The 24,953-nt window shown below is 43.1% G+C and overlaps 1 protein-coding gene across 1 annotated transcript in view; it reads left to right on the top strand.

The window, feature by feature from the left end:
- THSD7A (thrombospondin type 1 domain containing 7A) overlaps positions 1-24,953 on the top strand; it is a 323,596-nt gene that overhangs the window by 247,661 nt on the left and 50,982 nt on the right. The window contains exons 9-12 of the mRNA XM_074195394.1: positions 2,086-2,320; positions 6,791-6,906; positions 14,160-14,292; positions 15,592-15,695. Coding sequence (XP_074051495.1) covers positions 2,086-2,320; positions 6,791-6,906; positions 14,160-14,292; positions 15,592-15,695 — 588 coding nt within the window. The remainder of the gene's footprint in view (positions 1-2,085; positions 2,321-6,790; positions 6,907-14,159; positions 14,293-15,591; positions 15,696-24,953) is intronic.

Here is a 24,953-nt window from a genome sequence, read left to right as displayed (position 1 = left end):
CAATAAAGTTTTCTTTATTTTACAAAAAGTGTTGTGAGAAGGGAGAATGCTTAGTTATTGGCACCTAGGAGATCATGGACTGGTCCAGTGAAGAATATTTGAAATATCATGGTCCATACCTTTGCAATCTTCATTAGAAAAAAGAATGAATTAGAAGCATCATTCCCGAGGTCCAACATCAATTGGAGTTGATTCTCATTTGAAACTAATTGTCCATTAGTCCAGGAAAGAGAGAGCATAGATTTGTGCAAAGTAGGAAAGAACCTGACATAATAGTTTCCTCAGGCAGATGTTCATAAGGACCTCCTCCACCAGATGTGTATACTCTTCTTCCATTGCAGAGGAAGTAGCTCCTGGCATGAATGGATGTGACCAACTGTCCTAAAGTCAAGAGAGTAGAAAGTTCATATTTAAAGGGTCTGTTGTGGCTGTGACATTTTCATCATAGCACCTGGCACATGTCAAGATTATCCCAACTACCAAGTGTGGACATAAGGAGTCAAGGCTCTAACTCCCATTCAGTTCAAAAAACACTTTACTTGTGTTATCTCTCTGGATTCACATGGCCATCATGAGAAAGATGGTAGAGGATTTAGAGTGTGAGTCTGATACACTTCTGCTGAAAACCATGTTCCTGACAAAAAAATGGAGATGGAACCCAATTCCAACCAGATTTTCTACCCCCAAGACCAGTGCTATGTCTAGTATACTGATTTATCTTGAAGGCAAATCAAAAGACTTTGCAAAGAGAGTCTGCTACCCTCATCCCTAGGTCTCAATTCCCTCATCAGGAAAATCAAAAATTTGGACTAAATCACTCAGATCCTTTCCAGCTCTAAAACTCTGGTCCTAAGACTCAGGGTGATATGATAATTCTCTTCAGATATCTGAAGGGCTCTCATATGGAAGCATACTTAGCATTATAGAATGTTACCATAAACAATGAATAAATTTAAGCTTGTATAAGAAAAAAATCTCCTAACAGAGCTATCTAGGAAAGGGGAGGTTCACAGGACTCCATAGGGAGATGTTGAGCATCTTATGGTCGGTGTCTTCAAGGGAAGGCTAGATGTCCACTTTTCAGGAGCATTCTTGGTAAATAGATTTTGTTTAGGTCCCGACTGGTGAATAAGTAGACAGTCATTCATTTGATAAAGGTTTCAGACTTCTGATGGACCGGTAAACTCAACATGAGTCTAACTTGCCAAATTGTAGCTGAAAATCCTATTGTGTTCCAGACTTCATTAAGAGATATCTAATGGCCAGTTCCAAGAGAATAAAAGGAACAGTCCTACCATATATGGCCTTAGTCAGACAAATATCTGGAATATTGTGTTCCTTCCTGAGTACCCAGTTCTATAGATGAGTAAATTAATGCAAGCAGGGAGTAAGTGACTTGCATAAGCTCACAAGCGGCTAGATTTGAACTATCCATGCGAACTGGCTCACCCTGGCCTTCAGGACCTTCCATTCTCCTGGGAGGGAGAGGAGATGGTATATGATATGTGCCTAAATAAGTAAAACCAAACCACATACAAAATGATTTTAAAAGGGAGAGAAAGCTCATAGGGATGGAGGAGGGGATCAGCTGAAGTCTCATGGAGGAAGTAGTGCCTGAACTTAGCCTTACAATTCCATACTTAGGTGAAGGCAGGGGACCAGGACAAGATGGCCCAAATGAAATAGAACTCACAGGCATACCTGACTCCTCTACTCACTGTGCAGCTATTCTTACCTTGCCAGAATGCTCTGGGGAATCTCAGCATCAGAAAACCGAACAGCCTTGGTCCTCATGACTGGTTAGGCCCCTTAGGTCCATTTCCTCATCTGTAAAATGAGGGTGACAATGACCATAGCATTGACCTCTGGGGCATCATGAGGATCTAATGAGATCATATTTGTAAAGTGCTAAGCCCAGGGATGGGTCCAGAGGAGGCATCAAATCAATTTTAACTATTATGATTATTTTTTCATCTTCACATCCAATGTTTAGAACAGCAGTTCTACGCTGTCTTGAGTGTAGATTAAATGATTGGTGACTTGAACGGACTGATTCTGATGCTCACAGATACCTTATCGTTGCAGGGGGCAATCCATGCCCAAGCCTCAGTGGTCTCCAGGAGACACGCAGCTGCAATCAGCACCCTTGCACTGTCTACCACTGGCAAACAGGGCCTTGGGGTCAGTGCAGTGAGGACAGCTCAGCCTCATCCTACAATACTTCCACAGCTTGGAATGGGGAGACCACATGTTCTGTGGGCATGCAGACAAGAAAAGTCATCTGTGTGAGAGTCAACGTGGGCCAAGTAGGACCTAAAAAGTAAGCTGGATGAATCAATTGTATTGCCTGCACCCCGTCTTGGTCAGGCAGGGCAAGCCAGCTCTGCTGCCTGCAAGGGGGATGGCAAATAAAAACCTAAATAGTTTTCAGTTTCATCGGCGTCTCTAATATTTCCTGCATCACTTTCTCCAGTCAAGGTGATGGGATGGCTCTGGAGTGGTTAAAGTCTAAGAGAGTGAGATTCCAGTCCCAGAGTCTTCTTGGATCTAATTTTGTTGTTGTTCTATAGAATAGATAATAAACCACTTGACTTGTAGGTTTCTGATTTCCAAAGTAAAACTCACATTCATCCCCAAAAGGTAACAAGAACCAGCTCCAGTCAAGTCCTGGACCAGTTTGAGGGTGATGCTAAACCACAAATTAGCTCATCTGCAGGCAGGAAGGCCAAGATGCACTTGGATTAACAGGGAAGGAAGGAGGAGGATCCAAAACCTCTTTTTACTTTCTGCCAATTAGACAGAAAACCTGATAAAGCTCAAACTGTGAAACTAATCATTCTCTAAAGGAAATGTCTAAGAATGCTCCAAAGGAGACAAACTGTTCTGAGTGATTCTCCATCTACCATTTTATTCTTAAATCTTTATAAATCAAATTTCACTGAGATATTTGAATCATGGCAAATACATCAAGGCAAATTTTATAGTTCTGGGGCTGGCTTTGATATCACTTAATTGCCAATGATGTCATATACACTCTCCCTGTGGCACAGAATTCATTTCCTGCTCCTAGACTTGGGCTTTCTTGGAAGTCCAATGACAGGAATTGACTTCACAGGGAGTCTGGGAATTCAGGAGGAAAAGAAGGTCAAAGACCTGAATGCTTCCCCTTCCTCTTCAGCCCTAGAAAGGATCTCAATCTAGAATCAGAAGGGGTCTCAGCTTCCATCTAGGGACACCTCCTTGGTATTACAGTGAGGAAAGTGAGAGCCTAAGAGGTTACAAGCAATAGCTAATAACAATAAGTGATAATCATAATAATATCAGCTGTTATAGCTATTCAGAAGACTCAGGACCTGGGGAGGAAGAACTCCTGGTGGGACATATTTCCTCTACATCTAGCAAGAAGCTTTGTATGAACTTGTGTCCACCCCAGAGGAAGAAGGATCTCAAGATCACATGATTTCCAATGGTGTGAGTTCAGCCCACATAAGAAAGTAATCTTATGAGCTCCAATTCTACAGATGAGCAAATTAATGCAAACAGGGGGTAAGTGAAGAAAAGGAGCTGAAGAAAGAAAAGTCAATACCTTTGCCAAGGAAAACCCAAAATGAAGTCACAAAGAGTTTGACTTGAGGAATAACTCAATAACAACAAAAACATAGAGATGGAAGGTGGAATGTTCTCCCAGCCACCCCACCCCCAGTTTCTCTCCAGGGTACCTTCCCTCTAGGAACCAAAGACTTTGCAGAGCTCTGTAGGACCCTGTGCTCCTAGGTCCTGGCTTTACCTTCCTCCCAGCCTGTTGGGAATATTTCTAATCCTCCAGACTTTTGCTCAAAGTAGAAGCCAAAGAAATCCCTGCATGAGTCTGGATTTGGGAGGAAAGGGGCAGGATTAACCTCCCTCAAACTATTCAATCAGAATAATACTCTTGGGGTCTCTCACAATAATCCAGTTTCATATTCATTGCAAATACCCTTTAAAACTAATAGTTTCCAGAGGCTTATCCTCAGATTTTTTTTTCAAGCCCTGGGTTGTCTGTATGGATCTGCTAAACTATGGATTTTCTTTGCCCTTCAAATTCTGGAGAACATGTTACTTCCAATTGAAAGCAAAAACAAAGACTTCAAAAGCCCAGGGCTGCTACCTGCTTTCCAAAATGTTATGTGACATGCCCAGCATCATTTTTACAGTCCAGCCATTTGACCCAGATATGCAAATAGAAACCTTGTTTTAATTCCCCTTGAGCAAGGAGTTCAGATGAACAAATCAATTGTATTGTCTACCCCCCCCCATATCCACCCCAGGAACGGACTTTATGCATCGCCTCTTGCTTCTGGCTAATTTGACCTTGAATAAGATGGGGGAAGGGAGAGGGGGATCAATTTCTGGATTTCATTTGAAACCTACTGAAGAAGCCTGTTACATCTCAGGAGGAGACCAGCGTTGGTGAAGTTGCCATTTCCCAGAATTAGGATCCCGAGGGGCAGACTCCACAAGGGGGTGACTCTAGGTACTCCAAGATTCCTTCAGTCCAAAAAGGATTGAGGATCCACCTGCTCTGACCACTGAGCTAGACAATGGGGATGCCAGGTCAGAAAGGCCACATTCAAAGAGCAGACATTTTGCTGGAGGAAAAGGAAAAGTCGTCTCAAGGAAGGAAGAACAGCTGGCAAGGTCAGAGAAGCTCTCTTGAGGAGGGTGTCATTGAACACATATTCCACTGAGTAGAAATAGAGACATAGTAGAAGGAGAGATGAGGAAGGAGACTATCCATACTGAAGGGCCTGTACAAAGGCACAAGGGTAGTTGAGTAGTACAGAGGGTAGAAAACCAGGCCTGGAGTTAGGAAAACTCCTCTTCCTGAGTCGAAATCCAGACTCAGACACTTACTAGATGATTGACCCAAGGCAAGTCACATAACTGTTGGCCTCATTTTCCTTATCTGTCAAAGGAGCTGAAGAAAGAAAAGATAAACCACTCCAACACCTTTGCCAAGAAAACCCCAAAAGAAGCCACAAAGAGTTAGATTTGAGAAATAACCCAATAACAACAAAGACATAGAGATGGAAGATGGAATGTTCTATCAGGTGAACAAGTTTAGGGTCAGAGCATAGAGAGAGGGTAATCTGAATTCTACAGAACTAAAAAAAAAAGAGACTAGAGCCAAATTGTAAAAGGGTTTTAAAAGCTTTGTAGAAGAATTTGATTCTACCCTGGAGACAACAGGAAGTTGCTGAGAAAGCGTCTTAAACAGGGGAAGTGACATGACCAGACCAAAGGCTTAATGAAAACTGTTTAGGGAGTTTTCTGTATTAGGAAAAAACTGCAAATTTGAGTCCCTGTGGATTTCTAGGAACTTTTATCAAGGCTAAATCTTAGGAAAAACATGATTCCCTAAGGCTTTTCTGGTCTAAATATCAGTAAAAATACCTCAGAAAGAAAGGGATCTGAGAATAAACCATACTTAGATGGTCTAATTCTGTATTTTCAATGGAATAAGTGGACCCTTGTGTTTCCTGTTTCAAAGCTTCATCTCAGCAGCCAAATGGGCCTCCTTAGAGATTTATGGTCTCAGTGGTAATAGAAAAGATTAACTTCCATGATCCTTATCTGATTCTATTTTGTACTTATGCCCTTGAATAGGCATAGCAATTAGAATAAATTCAAGCTTATCCTTGACTTAAGAGGAGGGCTTAAAAAAAATATCAAGACCCATAATTTGTTCCAAAAGTTTCCAATTCATCCTCTGGTATATAAGAAACACACATGATCTTTAAGGTGGTTTGAAAGTCAGGAATTATAGGTAAGTGTTATTTCCCTGAAGTATTTCACACCCGTACTCCAGTTCTCTTAAGATATTTGCTGACCTGTGCTGAGTGGTTTAAGGGAAAATCAGCTCCATCCTAGAAAGCATCCTGGAGGGAAGAAATCTGAAAGTCTCATGCACAGGAAATAGTGAAGCAGCTTCCCCATCATAAAGCTATTTCACCAGCTCCTGCCAGGAAAGATAAGAACCGAGAATTCTTCGGATTTCTCCCCTATGTTCTTTCCACCACGCCAAACCTCCATGTACCTCACATGCTGAGAACCCTGATTATGAGATGTATAGGCCAAGTAGGCACTATGTTGCTATCTCCAAAATCAGATAAAGTCTCAATGGTCATAAATGTTATCACATTATCAGACAAATGATATCACAATATCAGTATCAGAGGTCTAGACTTCTACCACAATATCAGAAACAGAAAGAAGTGGATTGGTCAAATATGACCATTTGATGGTTATGTGCAACCAAATAAAAAGGATGGCCTCAGCATGATGAAAGGAGAATGGAAAGAGGGGGAAGGATCCACTTTTAATCTTGTACTTGTTACATTGTGCTCATGTGACCTCAGACAAGGCACTTCCTTCCCCCCTTTGAAGCTTCATTTTCCTCATCTATAACACGAGGGTTTTGACCATTGAGCCTACCAGATTACTCTCGACTCTAGAGAATATGATCCCAGATTGATAGTCTATATTGGAGCCCTTTCATAAGTTCCCCTTTCATTGCATGAGCCTCAGGGGAAGGAGGAGTATTCTTCATCTGGGCATGTTTAAAGGCTAGAATCTCAATGTTCTTGGAAGATCAAAGGAAGCAACATACATAGAGCCCTTCATAAACTCTGAAGATTTAGAAAGATAAGATGATGAGACAAATCCCTAAGGAACTGTTGGTCAAATAGTATCATTAGTTATGTCATTCTTCCTGTGATTATCTAAACTCTCTTTGTCTTGCTATCTTCAGATGCCCGGAGAACCTTCGACCTGAAACAGTGAGGCCGTGTCTGCTTCCTTGTAGAAGGGACTGCATTGTAACCCCATATAGTGACTGGACACCATGCCCCTCTACCTGTAAAGAAGGTATCATTGGGAATGGGCTGATGGAGAAGGGCCTCTGGGTTGCTCTAGCTGAGGCCATTGGTTTGGATTTATGGCCTTCCCCCCTCCCCACAACAGATTCCAAAGGAATACAAGGGTAAAATGCAAAAGAATGTCTTCCAGGAAAGAACCAAGGTCTGGACTTCTAAAATAACAGTCCAAAAAATATAATGTCATGTGATGATTTGTTTCTTTGCTTGTTTTAAAGGAATGAATCAAATGGAGGTGCTACAGATATAAATATGATAGATTTATTCATCACTTAGAGATGACTCAAAGGGTTGGATGTGGTCTTACATATTTGTCCCTGGAATCAATTTTCTGGAACCAGGAAGGAATAAGAAAGTGTGTTCTTTTGAGTAGTATGTCAGATAGAATGTTTGAGTTAGGAAGACAGGCTTAACTTTTGCCTTACTGACTTGCTAGTTCTATAATATTTGGCAAATCACTTACTCAGATCCTCAGTTTTCTCATCTTAAAATGGGTTTAATAACATCTACCTCATAGGTTATAGTGAGTATAAAATGAGACAATATATTCATTAGAAATAATTAGAAATATTAGAGTAGTAGCCATTATTCCTCAGCTTCTACACAACCTTAAAGAAAGCTAGGGAGAACTGGACAGGAGGCTGGGAATTTTGTTGTCCTTCTACACACAAAGAAAATTGCCCCATTAGAGTATGGTAGCCCATTCAATGGCCTTTCTCATATCCTCAACTTCTTTGATGTCTCTGCTATGGCCCTAAGGACAACTCCTCCCCACTCCCTTCTTTTTTCCTCTTTGTCTTTTGTGACATCCACATTAAGAGTTCTAGCCCTCTTTTTCTCCTTTTCCTGATCTTCCTCTCCCTAAGATGGAGGTTTCCCCCAGGGTATTGCCATGACAAGCTTCTCTTTTTTTCTCTCCATCCATTTTCATGAATGCAATCATCCTGTGAATGAGGAAGGCTTCCTAAATCCTAACCCAAAAAGCTGGTCAAAGTTCCAAGCTCATGTTTCCCTCTATAGTTGGAATGGAATAGAGTCAGCCCAATCACTGAAGAGACCCTATCTCTGAGACATCAGGGCTCTCAAAACTTCAATGGCAGAGAAATCAAAGCTTAGGGGCACAGCAGTTTAGAACTGATCCTACCAAAGGAGAGAGGCTCTACCAAGATGGAAAATGGAAAAGCATCTGGACCTAAAGAATAGACACTGCCTTTGGATTCTGGGTGACCCTAGGCAAAGTTGTTCATCCAGGCCTCTTCCTGTCTAATTTTCTTTGGATGTATGAAATATGAGCTCTGTTTGGTGCCACCTCAACCATTAAAATAAGAACTGAATGAGCCATCCTCTGTGATCATAGCCCTCAGTTTCCTCATTTGTAAAATCAAAGGACCATACTGAATTATTTCTAAGGTCCTGGCCCACTAAGAGATGATACCTTAAGGGTTTGGGTGAGGAAGGTGGAGGTGCCTTTAATTTAATTGAATTTTAATTTAATTCAATAGTGAAGCATCTGTTTTCTGTAAAAGCTGGCACTCCTTTCTCATTTCCCAGGAACTTGGTTCATCAGAGCTAGAGTTCTCATAGCAATAGAATAATCTCTACAGTTACTTAAAAGGTATTCAAAGGCCTTTGCAGTTATTAGGAAATCCATAATGTGATATATATATATATATATATATATATATATATATATATATATATATATATATATAATTTGATCTGATTGGGTCTTGTTAAGAAACTTTTCTTTTTTTTGGAATTTTTTTAAACTTTTAAGGACAAATGAAAACTTAAAATGGCAAAACTAGCTAATTCATGGCAAAAGTCCCAATATGTCTCACTCTGCTCTTTCAACTGTTGCAAAATGTCCATTGCTTTGTGCATTGTTGATACTTGATTAGTTCAGTCCTCCCATGGAGTTTCTTCAATGGGTGCCTTCCCTTCCCTGAGGTAGATTGCTGCCAAACCTCCTTAGACAGCATCTGATTATTCGCCTCTGTGCCTTGGCTGATGCTGGTCCTCAAACAGCAGACACAGCCCCTCACTGGTCACATGCCTCAGCAACTTGGTGAGGCCTCTCAGAACTTGGGATGAGCAGGGTCTTCAAGAGCCCAGATAGGTACCATGAGGCAAGAGAAGACACGAAGGCCAGACTGACTCCTTGTGCGAGTTAATGCTTAGCCTGTGTTCCATATATTTCATTTTGGCCCTCTTCCCCACTTTAAACCTTCTAAATATTCCTTCCTTCTAGCTAAGTTGGTAATGAGCTGTGTGTTAATGCCCCTGGTAATTGGTAATTAGTCACTGTCACTTATTATTACAAAGGCTGAGCTTGTTACATGAAGTACAGATGCCTGCAAATGTCATTTGATTCTTGGTGCTTAATAAAGGCCACTAATAGGAAATCATTTGATATTAATTTCAGTTTAATTGGGGGAGGGGAAGGAAGCAAAAGAAAATTATGCTGAGCACCAAAGTCCAAAGCAGAAGGAATAGATCAAAAACGCTCAAAGAAAATCTTTGTGTATGAAGATGAGCCAGGGGCTCTGGTGGAGTTGTTCCTTGGACTGTGCATCAACATATTCATTCCTTCTCCAATTTCAAAAGATCTTGAGCTCATAAAAATGGCCAAGACAAGATTTCCAGTGGTACCTCCTACTATGGGAAATGACCAGTGATTGGCAGCTCATCTTATTACTTTCCTTCTCTGACCATCCCACCCCTTGGTCCATTGAGCCTCCATCTCCTATCAGAGAAGCAGCCTAGCCTGTCTCCACATAAATAGGATGCAGATTCAGGGCCTGCCTCAGACACCTACTGACTGTAGGACCCTGTGTAATTCTCTTCACTATACAGTGATCTCTGAGGAAACCCCCATTCTGAAGAGGTGCAGGGACTTTGTTGAACAGCATCTGATGGGACAGTCAGAGTTGGAATCCCTTCCTGACCCTAACTGGCTCAGCTCAATCATGTCCCTGCTTCTCCTCATCAGTAAATGGAGTGGATATTGCAGCCCCCCTCACCTGTCCCCTGGCCATGAGTCCACAGGCATGCTCCTCTGATTATTTAAGGCAGGCATCTGCAGACAAGCAAGGTGATTGATTGGGATCTGGAGATGTGGAGGGGGACTGAGACCCAATCCTGGGCCAGAGAAAGTTTTCTCATTACTGTGTACAGAGTGTGAATAATTTAGATTCTTGGGAAATTACATAGAGGGCAACCCACAATTAAAAACGCTAACTGAAGTTGAGCATCCTAGGAGAGATAATGGTGGCAGAAAATTAATATGGGGACAGGATGTTTCTTTCTAATTAGATTTTGCAAGTAATTCTAAATTTGTTCAGTGTTATCTATTAAAATGAGGAGCAAGCCTCCTTCCCTTTCAGCAGAGAGAGAAATCATTATTACATAGGAACCCTGCAAATTTAGCAGAAGAAAGTAGCTTCTCCTTTGGGGGACAGTCCCTGTCCCTGAGATGGCCTCCCAGCCTTCCCCAGATGGGCCCGGAGAAATCCCCACTAATCAAGTTCAGCTCACTGGACAAGGAAGTTTCCAAAAACTCATCTGTGAGCCCAAGCTGCTGCTCTGGGATGTTTCCTATCAATTTAGATAAAATTTGTTTCCCAACTGTAAATCACTCATATGCCTCAATTCTTCCTACCTGTCATCAGAAGAAAAGCTAATCTTGCTCCAGATCCAGTGCTCCCTGGGGTGAAGTTGGGATTTACTGTACATCTTCTCCAAAGGGCTGGGAGGGATGTCTGTGGAAGCATTGCCCACCTTAAAGCAGAGTATGAGAGAGATGAGAGATGGGTCATGGGCCCTAGTGAGGGAATGGACGTACAGAGACATTTCTACAAACCCAACCAAATGATTTCAGTGGAAGCTATGATTCTAAAGAAAATCATCTGAAATCTATAGGAAGTCAGGAAGACCTGGGTTCAAGGCCAGTGAGCCTGCATCCCCTAACAGAGAGGCAGAGAGTCTGCCTCCACATCCGTAAGATCTGGGTTCAAGGTCTGCCTCAGACATTATCTACTGTGGCACCCTGGGTAGGTCTCTTAACCTCTGGAGCCCCAGAAACTCTCTTAGACTTGGAGCCACAGAGCAGATGCAGCTCAGGAGCGTTTCCTCACTGGGAGTCCTCCCCACCTACCTTAAATGAAGGAGTTTGCTCCTGCACCTGTCTTCCGTTCCCTGTCCCCATCCCCACCAAAAAAAGACAGGACACAAAAGCCTCCCTAGGAGATTCAATTGGGCTGTCCCCTGCCTTTGGAGCCAAGTTCTCAATGCAAGGCCAGAGTGCCAGCCAACTGGAGTCAGAAAAAGAAGAGGAGAGGAGAGGTCTGCCCACAGCCAGAGCAGGGCTGCCAGGGGAGATGAGAGACAGGCAAGGCAGAGACACAGAGAGAGATGGAAGAGGGAAAGAGACTGAGATGGAGAGCCAAAGAGAGAACTCCACCTGCCACTTCAGGCTTGGCCATGCCCTAGTCAGGGTCCTGGTCTAATTAATAATAATTATAATAGCATTTACTTAGCACATTAAAGTTTGTAGAAGTCTTTACAAGTGTAATCTCTCACAACACTTCTGGATGCTGGGTCCTGCTCTTATCCCCATTTTACAAAAGAGGCAACTGAGGCTGGTCAAGCTAATGTAACTTAGCCATGGTCAAATAGCTCATAAATGTGTGAGGCAAGATTTGACTTCAGCTCTTCCTTACTCTGGGAGTCCCCCTGTTGCCCATCTACATTCTTTCCAGATGAAATCTTTGCTCTCTAGCCACCGAGAATTGGCGATTCTATCATACCTTCTGGACACCATGTTCTAGGCCAATCTGAGATCCAATGGAACCAAGAACCCTCCATGGGACAAGTGACAGTTTCCTGAAGGAAGTCTAGCCCCTGACAGTGGACGGTGGGAAGCTCTCTCCTCAGACCAGACCTTGACTGTTCTATGTGACTGGGAGCTTAGTGAAGGAGTTATTATGATCCTTATTCCAAGAATCTTGGGGGAGGGGGGGTAGAAAGAGCAAAGCTCCTAGTAGATGAGATAACCAGAGGATAATTTTGGAATAAGGATGGGGTGTTGGGAATTGGGAGGTCAGAATCTCTGGGATAAAACCCTGGCAATAGTCTTGATTGACTGAGTGACCTTGGGTAAGTCACTAAGCCTCCTGGGACCTGACCTAGTGAATGGAAATGTTGTAGCAGGTTTTCCCAGCTCTCAGTCCTGTGAGATCCTAAGATAATCCAAAATTCATTCTTCTTTTCCTCCAACAAGCATGAATTCAAAGCCAAGAATGAGTCTGTCAAAGACATCTGGATTCCTCAGCAATGGGCCTCTGGACTCCAAATGGAGGATGGGCAGAGAGGTGCCCCACATCAGAGGAGGCCTTCAGTGCAGGGATTGTTTGTTCATGCTGGGGGGAGATACAGAGGGTCTTTTTGGTGCTAGACATGGGCTGTCTTTTACAAATATCTCATTTGATCCTCATAAACTCATGGGAGGCAGGGGCTATTATTTTATAGGTGAGGAAAATGAGGCAAATAGATGTTAAGTGACTTGCCCCTGATCAAACAATTAACTGAGTAAATATCTGAGGCTAAATTTGAACTCAGGTCTCCCTGACTCCCAGGTCAGTGTTCTATCCATTGTACCTCCTAACTGCTCTAATTATAAAATAATTGATTGTAAAATCCATGTGGCTCCAAAGCATGGAGGCTTCCCTGTCCCCACTCACTGCCCTGTTCTTTCTAATGTGGCTCACCGGAAGACGTGCAGCCTGTTTATAATGAATAGCAAAGGACAAGAATAATTTACTAGTTGCATGTTTCAAATTAAGTGAGTCACCAGGAAATAAAATTTCCCACTTAAGCCTGGCTGAAGGCTTGTTATACATGGGGATGAGGCCTATGTGTCCCATGGGGCAGACAAGATCATGGTGATTCTTGAGGAGAGGAAGATGCTGCATTAATGGGATCCGCCAGTCATCCCAATGGTTGAGAATCCTGGAGGAGACCCTAGCATGAAGGCTGTGGGGCCCCCCAGAATGAGGGTCAAGGGCCAGACCTGGGACTCAGGAGGGCACTTTCTACCCTCCCACACTTTCCAGGAGGACTGCACGGGACCCACTCTCAATCTAAAAGCTCCCACAGGCTTTGAGCTGACATTTAAGGAAAGGTATCTCTCCATAGTCCCAAAGCCCCAGAGAGCATGGACCTAGAAGTGACATCCCAGTGAAATGACTAGAGGGTTTAGCCTTAGACTCAGGAAGACCAGGGTTCCAATTCCACCTCGATCCATATCGGCTATGTTGTCCGAGACAAGTCAGTTAATCTACTCATCCCAGACAATTCTCCAAATCTATTAAATAGACTAAGTTACTAATTCCATTGGTGGAGGGGGTATTCCATGCTAGGAGTTCTCTAGAAGCAGAAGCCCAGACCCATATGCATACATATATGTAAATATGTATGTATGTGTAGGTTTATATGTATGCATCCATACATATGTTGGGTTATACACATCTAAGAGAAAGTATCTGAAATAGCTGGAGCCCCAAAATCTTGGAAGCATCTAGTCCCACCTGGGGGACCTGGGGTGATTTACTTATATTCTATGGGCCTCAGTTTCCCTATCTGTCTAATGAGGGTTACAGTCAAAGATTTCTTCTAAAATACTTTCTGGATCTAAAGCTGTGATACTCAGCTCCCTTAATTCTCCAGATGAGGAAAGTGAAGTGCAGATAGGGAAGTGACTTGTCCAAGGTCACCTACATCATTAGTGACTGTCCTGGGGCCAGAGTGCCCATTCCCTACCCCCCTGTGTAGAGCTTTAGCACCATCTCCATAACTAGGCATTTCACCCCGCCTCTCTCTCACAAATCATTAAAAAACCCCTAATGCAACAAGATCCATCCCTGGATCAGTTCTTCATTGGCCATGAGAACAGGTCATTGTCTGCTTCTCTGCCCAGAGACCCTTATCCCTTCCTGAGTGCTGGCCCATTCCCTTCCTGTGACCCAGGAACCAATGAGGCCCCAGGTCCTTCTGAGGAGGAAAACCTTCAGAGGCTTCCAGAAACAATCAAGGGGTCACCCCCCACTGACATTGTCTTGATCCCTTGCCAGCCTCTCCTTCATTGCTCCCAAGACAGACATTTACACAGGTCTGATTGTCTCTCAGGTTCTAGACTTGATGCAGAAATTGGAAGGTTAAACCCACCACCTCCTTGGCTCTTTTCAGGGGACACTACAGTGAAGAAACAGTCCCGGAATCGGGTTATCATTCAGCTACCTGCCAATGGAGGCCGTGACTGCCTAGAGACACTATATGAGGAAAGGGAATGCACAGCTCCCCCCATCTGTCACAGCTTCAGGTGAGACTGGGGGTTACAGAGGTGGTCTCTCCCCCAACACACACATAGCTTCAGTTGAGGCTGGTTCCTAGAGTCAATATCCCCCCCACCTCAACCAGCTCCCTCAGTCTGCCAGAGCTTCAGGTGAGGTTGGGAGTTACAGAATGTCCTCCCCCACAGCTTCCTAGGCCCCCTTCTACTGCTTTTGTTGCTTTGGACAGTTGGACCTCCCACCCCCATTCCAACAGAGTCAATAGCAGACTGCCCAAGGCCTTGGACTCACAGATGATTCCGGCTTTGGAGATGCTGCCAAGTTCTAATAAAGAACTATTTGCTTATTGCTCATTTTAGGTAGCCTTAAACTACCCTCTATGTTCAAAGAGTTTGTATCATAGTAGGGGGTTCTAACCTGCACCCACATGGAAGGGGAAGATTGCCATGCCAGGGCAAAGAAATGAAGGAGACTAAAGAGTGGGAACATTGGCGGGATGGGAGGGAGAGCATCCTTAGAGCTAGGGGCAATCAGAATAGGCTTCAAGAAAGGGAAGCCCTGAAGGAGATGGCATTGCAAGCAGAGGGAGATGGTGCCAATGCACAGCCAGTAGGGGTGGAATATCAGATGAGAACTACCCCGGAGGTCTTGACAAGAGGAGCTCTCAGGTTTGCACCGTTTATCCTCTTTTCTCCTTGGAGTCTCACAGCAACTCTGCCAGGAAGATTGCTATTCCCATGTCCATAACTGTTCACATTCAGATCTACTCCAAACCAAGTCCAGTGGTCTCTCCACCACCCTAGTGCACAAGTATGTTGTGACCATTTTAGAGGGAGAAGGTAGTGCTGCAGTGGTACTGATGGACTTGTGCAGCCTGACAAAGCCAGTGTGTGATCCAGCTGAGTCACCACCCAACATCTGCTGCCCCAGGGTATTTCATCCACTTCCCCACAAAACCTTTTCTTCCAATTTTATAAGAATCACAGAAAATTAGATCAGACTCTAAAAGTCCTGCCCTTTAGGAAGGCTTGAAAAGGCAAACCTTAAAGGTCCTGCTGGAGCATCCCCTGCCCAGAACAAGAACTTTGGCTTGTCCACTATAATATAACAAGGAAGTGGACACTCGCTGGGTCACAGTATTCTTAACATCTACGCTTCCTCCTTTTAAAACCATCTCAAGTCCTAAATTATATTGAGAACAAAAAGATCCACCATTAGCAGGTTGGTCCCTGCCCACCTGAGGAGTTAAGTAGCCTTAAGTCTCCTGGCATGAGCAGCTGTGTCCATGTCCTCTTTAACCTCTTAATCAAGATCTGTACTTCTTTCAGGTGGAAGACTCACAAATGGCGCCGGTGCCAGCTGGTGCCATGGTCAGTGAGACAAGAGAGTCCTGGCACCCAGGAGAACTGTGGAGCAGGTCTCCAGGCCAGAGGTAGGAACCACTGCTCCTTGAGGAAAGTTCCCTGTTGTTCATACTAGAAGTGGACCAGAGAGGGGAAGGGAAAAAGAGTGATGGACCCTGGGCATCATGGTCCCTGCTTTGGAGGGGGGCCTTTGCGCTATATGTAAAGTGGTCACCTTAGTGTCTGTCTTTTCAGGGCAACATGTTCAATGATGCTTCTTGGTACTTAACTGTCACCTTAATCACCTTTTCTTGTTCTCCCAGAATTTCTCTGTGTTACCTTTACCTATACATCCCCTGCCACTGAGAGCATCCTTGAGAGCATGTGTTATTTCATCAAGGGGAAGGAAATTCTGGTGCGGAAGCTCATGGGCAGGTTCTTAGGTAGCTGCCAGGACCATGTGAAGTCAGTGGCCCAGGGCCACATTGTGCATGAGTAAGACTTGAATCCTGGTCTCCTTGACTACAAGTCAAAAATCTCCAGTACAGTTAACAAGTGAACCCCTCAGCGGGCCAAATCCAGCCCTTCTATAGGCAACTAAAGAGTGCAATGGCTAGAACTCTGGGCTTGGTGTCTGGAAGAGCCAAGTTCAACTCTGATTTCAGACAGTTAATAGCTGTGTGACTAGACAAGTCACTTAACTGCTCTGTGACTCAGTTTTCTCATCTGTAAAGTATGGATCATCACAGTACCTACCCCTCAGGGGTTTTGTGGGGATCAAACGAGATGCCTGTTGTCCAGTCATTGTTCAGTCATGTGTAACTCGTCATGACCCCAGTTTGGATTTTCTTGCCAAAGATAATGAAATGATGTTCCATTTTCTTCTCTAGCTCATTTTACAGATAAGGAAACTGGGGTAAACAGCAGTAAGTGAGTTACCCAGGGACACACAGCTGAGATATATCTAAGGCAGGATTTGAACTCAGGAAGAGTAGTCTTCTTGATTCCAGGCCTGGCATTCTGTGCCATCTGCTTTCTAGTAGGGGTTTAATACGTCCTTGTTCTCTCCTTCTCCCCTGACTTAGACTTTTCAGGTTGGACTGGTTCTAGTACCTACTAACTACTGGCTCTGCTCTAAAGGAGCTCCCTTTTGTAAACTTGATACCTTCTGACCAAATGAACAGGCATGAGCACCTGTGTTCTAGGATCTCCCCTTTACTTATAAGCCCCTGCTATCCATGCCTTGCAATGAGTCCCCTCCACCCATGTCAAGATGCCCAACAAAGTTGACCCTGGTTTCCCCAAGTTCCCTCAGGCACCAAGACATAGGTATTAAACAGAACGGAGACAGGCAGAAATGAGTGGTTCTGGCCTTGCTTTGGCCTTCATACCTCCAGCCCCCATCTGCTTTGTCTGCCAGTGTTAGACATGAAATAACAGCCTCATGGCCCAAAGAATAATCCCATCTCTCTCAGTACCTAACTTTTCCCAGGAAAGGAGTCAGGCATGAGCTAGAACGGTCCTCTGGGCTCTTGCTTTTCTCACAGCACTTCCTAAGAAGCAGCTAAAGCAGCCTCCTCCTCTCCAAGGATTTCCTCCAAAGCAACTTGATCTCTCTTGTGCTGAGGGTCATCCACCATTGCAATGTGGCTCCAAACTCAGAAAGAAACAGAATTCCAAAGTCTTGCTCTTCTTATCAGGGGCTGCCCGAAGAGAGACAGAGATTCCAAGAAGAAGCAGTAGAGACCCCAATAGGGAGTGTTATGTTCAGGTCTGGGTACCTCGGTCTTCATGACGATGTGACCAAGTCAGGTCGTGTCCATAAAAAACAGGGGGCAAAGAATAGACTTGTGACAAGTGAAGGGAACAAGTTGTGTCAGGACTAATCAAAGAAATCTGTTTCACCTGAGGGGGGAGATAGGCCAGCTGCCTTCTGATATTTGAAGAGTTGTCACATAGAAGAGAAACGACACTTTCTTATGTGGCCACAGGAAAATAAAAAACAAGAGCAATGCGGGGAGGGAGGAGGAGTGGGGGAAAAGAAGCCAATTGAGGCTCACTATCAGGAAAAATGCCTTAAGACTAAGCCTTGTCCAAAAGTGGAATGAGTTGCCCTGGAAGGTAGGGGCTTCTCCTTCTTGGTGAGTTTCAGCCAGAAGCATGATGACCACCTGCCCTGCATATTCGAGGAGGAAGAGTCTATTCTCAGGTCAAGGTTAGAATACATGACCTCTGAGTTGTTTCCAGAACTAAGATTCTGTATTTCTGACCCTGCCAGCCAATGCCTCGCCTGCCTAGGTGAGGACGGTACTGGAGGCCTCCATTCATTACCACAGAGTTCTTAGATGATCACCACACATCCTGGTGATACATAGGAGGTTCTGGCAGAGCACTCTGTATTAGGAATTGAGCTCTGAAGCCTTCAGCACATCACACACATCTTTAACACCAACATAAAGCACTTTCTCTATTTTGTCACCATATTTACCTTATTTCCTATCTGTATAAAGACTGAAACAAATGGTTGTATCAGCATTCATGGAAATACTAGTGAAATGGAGACTGCTGGACAGTTCCAGATGCTCCAATGCTCATCTTGCCTGGCCTACTAAGCCCTCTTTATTTGGAGGGAGAGGTATTTCTGTGCCAAGACTGAATCATGCCACTTTGGGCGATTCTTTAAAGCAACCAGATTTATGATTAGGGTTCTAGAGGCAGAGTAGAAGCCTGGATGAAGAGCTGGCCTCTACGTTAGGAAGTCCTGGGTGCAAAGCCTGGCCCTGGCGCATAGATGACCCTCAAGTGCCCTGAGCAATTCTCCAAGACTAAGCTAAAGTGAAGATCCCAATCCATCTGAGCCCCCAGTGAACCCCAATGACATCAGAGATCCAGAATGAAAGAACAAGGAGAAAAGCAACTGTTGGCAAGAAAGTACAAGAACTTTCAAGGAACCAGACTTGGGTTCAAGTCTTTGTTGCAACAGTTAACTCATTTAACCTCTTGGACTTATCTTTTTCTCAGTAAAGTGGGGATAAAAGTATTTGTGGAAAAGCAGCCAGTTCTAGTGAGTAGAGAACTAGCCTCTGATCCAGGAAGATTTGGGTTCTACTCTTGCCCCTTACAGCTGCCGATTCTGTGACTGGCCAAGTCCCTAATTTCCCAATGCTATATAAAAAATAAAAGCTAACCCTAGAGTGAATTATTCATCCTAAGACTTCATCCAATATCAGAAACATTCCCAGAAGCTGGACAGTACCCCAGACTTCCTCATCTCACTCAATCATTGGCATTTATTCAGGACCTGTTGTGCTATGTAGGACAAATTCTGCCTGGCATTGAAAGGATTCAATGACTTTATAGTCCAATTAAGAGATGAGATGTAAAGATGAAGTGATAACTAATAGTTTTGCCATGCATCAGAGGAACTATGCTCATAGATACTGACCTGGAAAGGACCTCTGAGTTTCCTTAGTCCAATTCCTTCATTTTGCAGTTAAACAAACAGATCTAGCTAGGGATACAATGGATAAAACACTAGTCCTCATTTCAGGAAGACCTTAATTCAAATCTGACCTCAGATATTTTCTAGCTGTGTGACTCTAGGCAAGTCACTTCATCAATTTGTCTCAGTTTCCTCATCCATAAAATGATTTGGAGAAGAAAATGACAAACCTCTCTACCATTTTTGCTAAGAAAATCCCAAATGGAGTTATGAAGAGTCAGGCTGAAATGACTTAACAACAACACATCTAAAGGAAAGTCAAAGAGGCCAGATATGAACTCAAGAACTCTGATAGTTAATGTTACATGTTCCCAATGCAGCAACCTACTTCATGAGTTCATTGATGTGATCTTCCCCTTTGCCTAGTAAAACAACTTGGACTGAGAGATGGTGTTTGAAATACTCTTTGACAAGTACATGACAGGTTGCCAATTGGGAAGGAGATACTCCCTACTTAAGTAGGCTGCTCCTTGGGGCTGAGAACAAAAAACAGCAAAAGAAAACCAACAATACAGAAGTGTTTGAGTCAGAAGAGCTCTCTCCTAAATGAAAAGATCAGAGAATGCATTAAAGGAGTTCAAGCCCTTTATCTGGGCTTTAAACCGGGTGTGGTTCTGTATTTGGACAAGGATAAAGGAAGAAAAAGGGAAAATGCTGGTAGAGAAAGCCAACACAACCAAGGAACATGACAGGTGTTTTGAGGGGACCACTTTGGCTAGAGTAGATAGTTATATGAGAAAAGGGAGGATAGGGGAGAGCCAAGCAAGGAAGAGCTTTCTTCAACCATATATCTAGTGGAGACATTTTAGGAGTAGTAACACAACAAAACTGGGCATTACAAAGTTTGCTTTATTGGTGATATGAAGGAGGTGATATGAAGTAAAGATAGGCCAGAGATCAGGTAGGGAGATATCATAGTAATCCAGGTCTGAGCTAAGGAGGGCCTGAATTGGCCTATGGGAAGTGGAATTGGAAGTGAAGGACCAGTTATGGGGAGATATTGTGAAGAGAAAATTCAACAGGGCTTAGTAACTAATTGGATTTTGTGGGGCTGGAGGGAGAGAGAAGGAGAGGATTGGAAGACTTACTTTAAATTTGGGTGCCTTGGAGAAAAGGTATCAACAGATTAGATTAAGCCAGTTTAGGGGAAATGTGTTGAGTCTGAGTTCTTGTTATAAACTAAGTATTAAAGGGATTCAAGATTTAGAGCAAGTAGGACTCTGATAGCTTGAGGTAATAAATGTCATTCACACATTCACGTCACTCATCATTCAACACTTTCAACACTTTCACTACACCCCAGAAGTCATTTCTACATCACTTTCCTTTGGATAAGCAGAATATTGGTTATTCCCATCAATATTTTGACCTGGTCAACCATTCCTGGTCCCATCAGAGCCAATAGTTAATCAGTTAGAAGGTCTTGTGTCAGAGATCTGAGACTTCTCCCCAAGCTCACAGTCCCCTCTCTCTAAACTGAACTTTAACTCAAAAGCATCTGCTGTGCTGTCTCTCCCATGCACCAAAACTTTGACTTTTCACTGTTTCCATTGGAAATAAATTCTCTCTTATTCGCCACCTTCCTCTTTTTACTTCTACCCCCTTTCCTTCACATGCCAGTAAGATAGAATGTGAGAAAATAATAGTCACATGGAAAGAATAAATGTCCACCAAGAAGCAAATTTAGTTTTATCTTATCCCCTCTGTTTTTCAGAGTCTCATGAAAGTGTTTTTTCAAATTAATGAAGCAGAGAAATTGATGAACTAGAAATTGAAATGGATATTTGAAGAGGATGTTAGGGTCAAATTTTAAAATTTATGACTATAAAACACTCAAAATAATTACTCTATTTTCATAGTCATCTCTAAATATAATTAGCTAGCTTCATACTCATATTATTTCTACTAATTTTTCATTGACCTCTTTGGCAATATAGACTATGTTCTAGACTGAAAATCTATTAAGTCAGCAGCTGTTGCTGACAGTGACAAAGTGCATCTTGATTTAGTTATAATTGAAAATTTTTTTCCAGGGACAAAAATAATGGGGGGGAGGGGGCAAGTGATGATTCACAGGACAGTCTAACCATAGGTGTAAATCTAGCAGGAGAGGGAGTGGTCTAACCTTCACCCCCTCAAGCATTAATAGGAAATTAAAAGGGGGTAATGCTGACAGATCAGCAGGAAGTGGGGCACAAGGACATCCTGTAGAGCCATAGGCTCTGTGGTCACTACATGAAGTTAACTGGCCTTGAGTCAGGACCAAGGACAAGGCATGACTCTCGAAGATCAGTGTTCTTCCTTTCTCTCCCCTTTACCTGTACTTGAAAGCCCAGTTCAAATGTCAGAACCCTTGTTCTCTGTTAGAAACTTTTCCCAGGAGACCTCATAGAACCCTTTATTTTCCCCTCACTCATGAAGGTAGGATTTATTTTAAACTATATTTATTTGTCTATGCTAAATCAATGCAAGAAGTGTATCTAAATTTTGCATCTCTACCATCAGATCATACAGAGCTTTGCACAGAGTAAATGCTAAGCAAGTCTGTTGAAATAAATTGGATCAATATGGAAAAGCAAAACAATAGTTAGAAAGAAGCTCTCCCAGACTGAGAACTGGCAAGCCTGCTCTTTCAAGCAAGCCCAAACTGCCCCTCAGCACAATCCATGAGTTTATAATTCCTGAAGCCACTTTTGTCAACAATGAGCAATTTCTGGAAGACTCCAGAAAGTGGGAATTCAGAAGAGGGAGAAGTCACCATTAGTTGGGACTTCCATCTGACTAAGATCTTTTGAAAGCTGGACTGATTTTTGATAGGCAAAGGGGTGGTGGGAGTGAATCGAGGTTAAGGGAATGACATAAACAAAGGGAAAAAACTGAGAAAGCAAAAGACATTTTGGAGTTGGTAAGTAAACCAATTTGACTGAATCAATGAGAGATTGATTGGGCAGCAAAAGTAGGTGGGAGCCAAATCATGAAATATATACTTTGAATGCCGAAGTAAGTAGTCAGTGGGGAGCCTTTGAATATCCTGAGCAGGACATTAATACAATTAATGTCATATTTCCAAAATGTACATCTAGGTTACACACCACAGAGTATAAGGACTCCTTAACTGGGAGGTTCTGACTTGTGTCACCAAGTAGGTGACAATGATGGGGATGAGAAGGAAGGGACAGAAGTATAAGATGCCATCAAGAAAGGACTTGGTCTCTGCACCCCTTTCATAACAAGAGTGCTTTGTATTTGATGAAATGGATAGTCCTCCCCCAACCAAGTTGTCAAGTCAAGCCAAGCTAAAATGACAAACTGGGCACAGCATCACATTTTGTTCCCAATATCCTTCATTTTTCAGGTGACTGGACAACTCTTCAAATCACTAGTGTATCACACTCTGACTTCTACCATAGGGGCACTGTAGAGGGGGTTAATTGCAGGCTTGTCATTGATGGTAGTGGCTGACACAACTGGCATTTCGTGGGCCTGTAGCAATGAGATATGTGTGTGCTATTTATCATCATTGTAGACCCTGCTCTGACTTTGTTTCTCCTGCCCCAAAGGCTTATGTCAGTTATAGGAACTTGGAATGACTGACTACAAATCATTTCAGGGAGCTGAGCTGTTTTCCCGAGGGGCAGGATACTAAATCAATATCGATTTAAGAGAAGGATCTTTGGACTAGGAAGGACAGAACAAAAAAGCAGTCAACAGAGGGCTGAAATGGAAGGCAAGCAAGGAAAGTGCAGGATAGTTCCTGGATGCCCTTGTTGAGTTCTTGACCAGTCCCCAACTGCAGCCGGAGATATTGTAAGAACTGGGAGTCTTTATAGCAGCAGTAAGAAAGGATCCTGAAGGTTAGAGAAAGGCATACATCATCCTGGGACTTAAAAAGAAGATAATGGAACTTGTAAACATTTTTCCAATGAGCTTGGATTTCATTCCTTTGAAATTCTTCAAGATTATAAAGACATTCTAGAAGAGAAAACCATCAGCAAAAAGCCCATCTAGAATGTACTTCCTTCAGTGCAGTCCATGGCAGAACTTTATTGCCTTTTGTGGTGGTTATTAAATAGGTGGATGGGTGCTAATGCTCTATATATCATTTAACTAGATCTCCAGAAAGCCCCTAACCAATCCCTTCTCATTCTCTCCTTGGAGACAAACTAGAGATAAGTGGTGCCAATGATAATGCCATGCTGGAAGGTACTAACAAGAACGATGATCTTCCTCACCAATTATCCTGTATTAGTATTAGAGTACATGAACCTTCAGAAAGGTACCACCCATGTTATTCTAGGAAGGATTTGGAAAGGCAGGTGCTAGTTAACAAATTCTATTCAGTCTGCTGTACCAGAAACTGTTGACAAAACTACCATGCTATCAATTCTTTAAGAGACATCAAGGGATCCCCTAAAGGCTCTATTAAGGCAAAAGCCCAAAGAAGTCTAGGTAGACTGGTTCCACTAAATAAAGAAAAGTTTTGTAAGAGACAGAAATGGAGAGTCAGGGAAGATTTTCTGGGGACATCAGAGCCTTAGGCCATTACAGTATTTCCTATCTCACCACAAACCTGCCAATCTATCCAAATAACCCTTATACAATGACAATAGAATCCTTAGCAATAACCCTAAGGACATGGGGGTTTCCTGGGTCCAATTGGGTCTGCATTGAAACAAGTGAATATGAAATCCCCAACTTCTACAGGGGGGGGTAGGTGGCTGAACCTATCCATACTCATGGATCTATTGCCTGCCAGAAGTGATTAAAGCACCCTCTGTCCCCTCATTCACCAGGAAAAAAGATAAAACAGATCAAAAATATTTTTGTTCTCCTTCCCAAAGGAAAGCAAATAGGAGCAGGCAAAGCAAGTTTCCTCAGCTCAGCAGGACCTAGAAAAAGAAAAGAGCATGGAAAGAACCACACTCAGATGATCTGGCTTTAATCTCAATCTTCCAAATCCATTCTCCATCCCACATTCTCTAGAGTTACTATGTAGGCTCATTGAATGTTGAATGATGACTAGGTTTGTCAGGTCACCAGGATGACAGGCCAAATTAGGATAAATTTAAAGTCTTTGGTTTAGAAAAATCAACTTGAGGGCACCTAGGTGGCCACCGGTCCTGGAGTCAGGAGGACCTGAGTTCAAATCCAGCCTCAGACACTTCATAATTACCTAGCTGTGCGGCCTTGGGCAAGCCACTTTACCCCATTGCCTTGCAAAAAAACTTAAAAAAAAAAGAATGAAGGATAATAACCAATGCAGCCTATGGGCCTAGTGGGTTTCCCTGTCACACTGCTTGAATTTCATGGAAACCTTCAGATCTCTTTTAAACAAGCTTCTTCTGATTCCTGTATCTTTCAAGTTGATTTTTTTTAGGTTTGTTTTTTTTTTTTTTTTTTTGCAAGGCAATGGGGTTAAGTGGCTTGCCCAAGGCCGCACAGCTAGGTAATTATGAAGTGTCTGAGACTGGATTTGAACCCAGGTCCTCCTGACTCCAGAGCTGGTGCTCTATCCACTGCACCACCTAGCTGCCCCATTTTGTCCTTCATTCTTTAGCTAAGTATAGAGGAAGTTGAAATGTATCCTTTTCTCTGCCCTGTCAGACTTCACCTAAGCTTCTCTCTGTGGTCCTGGGTACTAGTTTTATAAAAAAGAAAACACTGACAAGCTGAAAAAAGAGGTCAACCAGGATCCCTAGAGGGACTCAGAGGTACCTGGAGGTCATATTTAAGAAAGTTCAGTAAGGAAGCCTGGATGAGCTGCCCAGGAAAGAGAAGCCTGGCCAAAGAAATGGTAATGTGAAGAGATGATGAGACCACCAGTCCAGGACCTTAATGACAGATT

This window comes from Macrotis lagotis, chromosome 7 (assembly GCF_037893015.1).
Source record: "Macrotis lagotis isolate mMagLag1 chromosome 7, bilby.v1.9.chrom.fasta, whole genome shotgun sequence".
NCBI lineage: Eukaryota > Metazoa > Chordata > Mammalia > Peramelemorphia > Peramelidae > Macrotis > Macrotis lagotis.
This window is presented reverse-complemented; position numbering and strand designations above follow the sequence as displayed.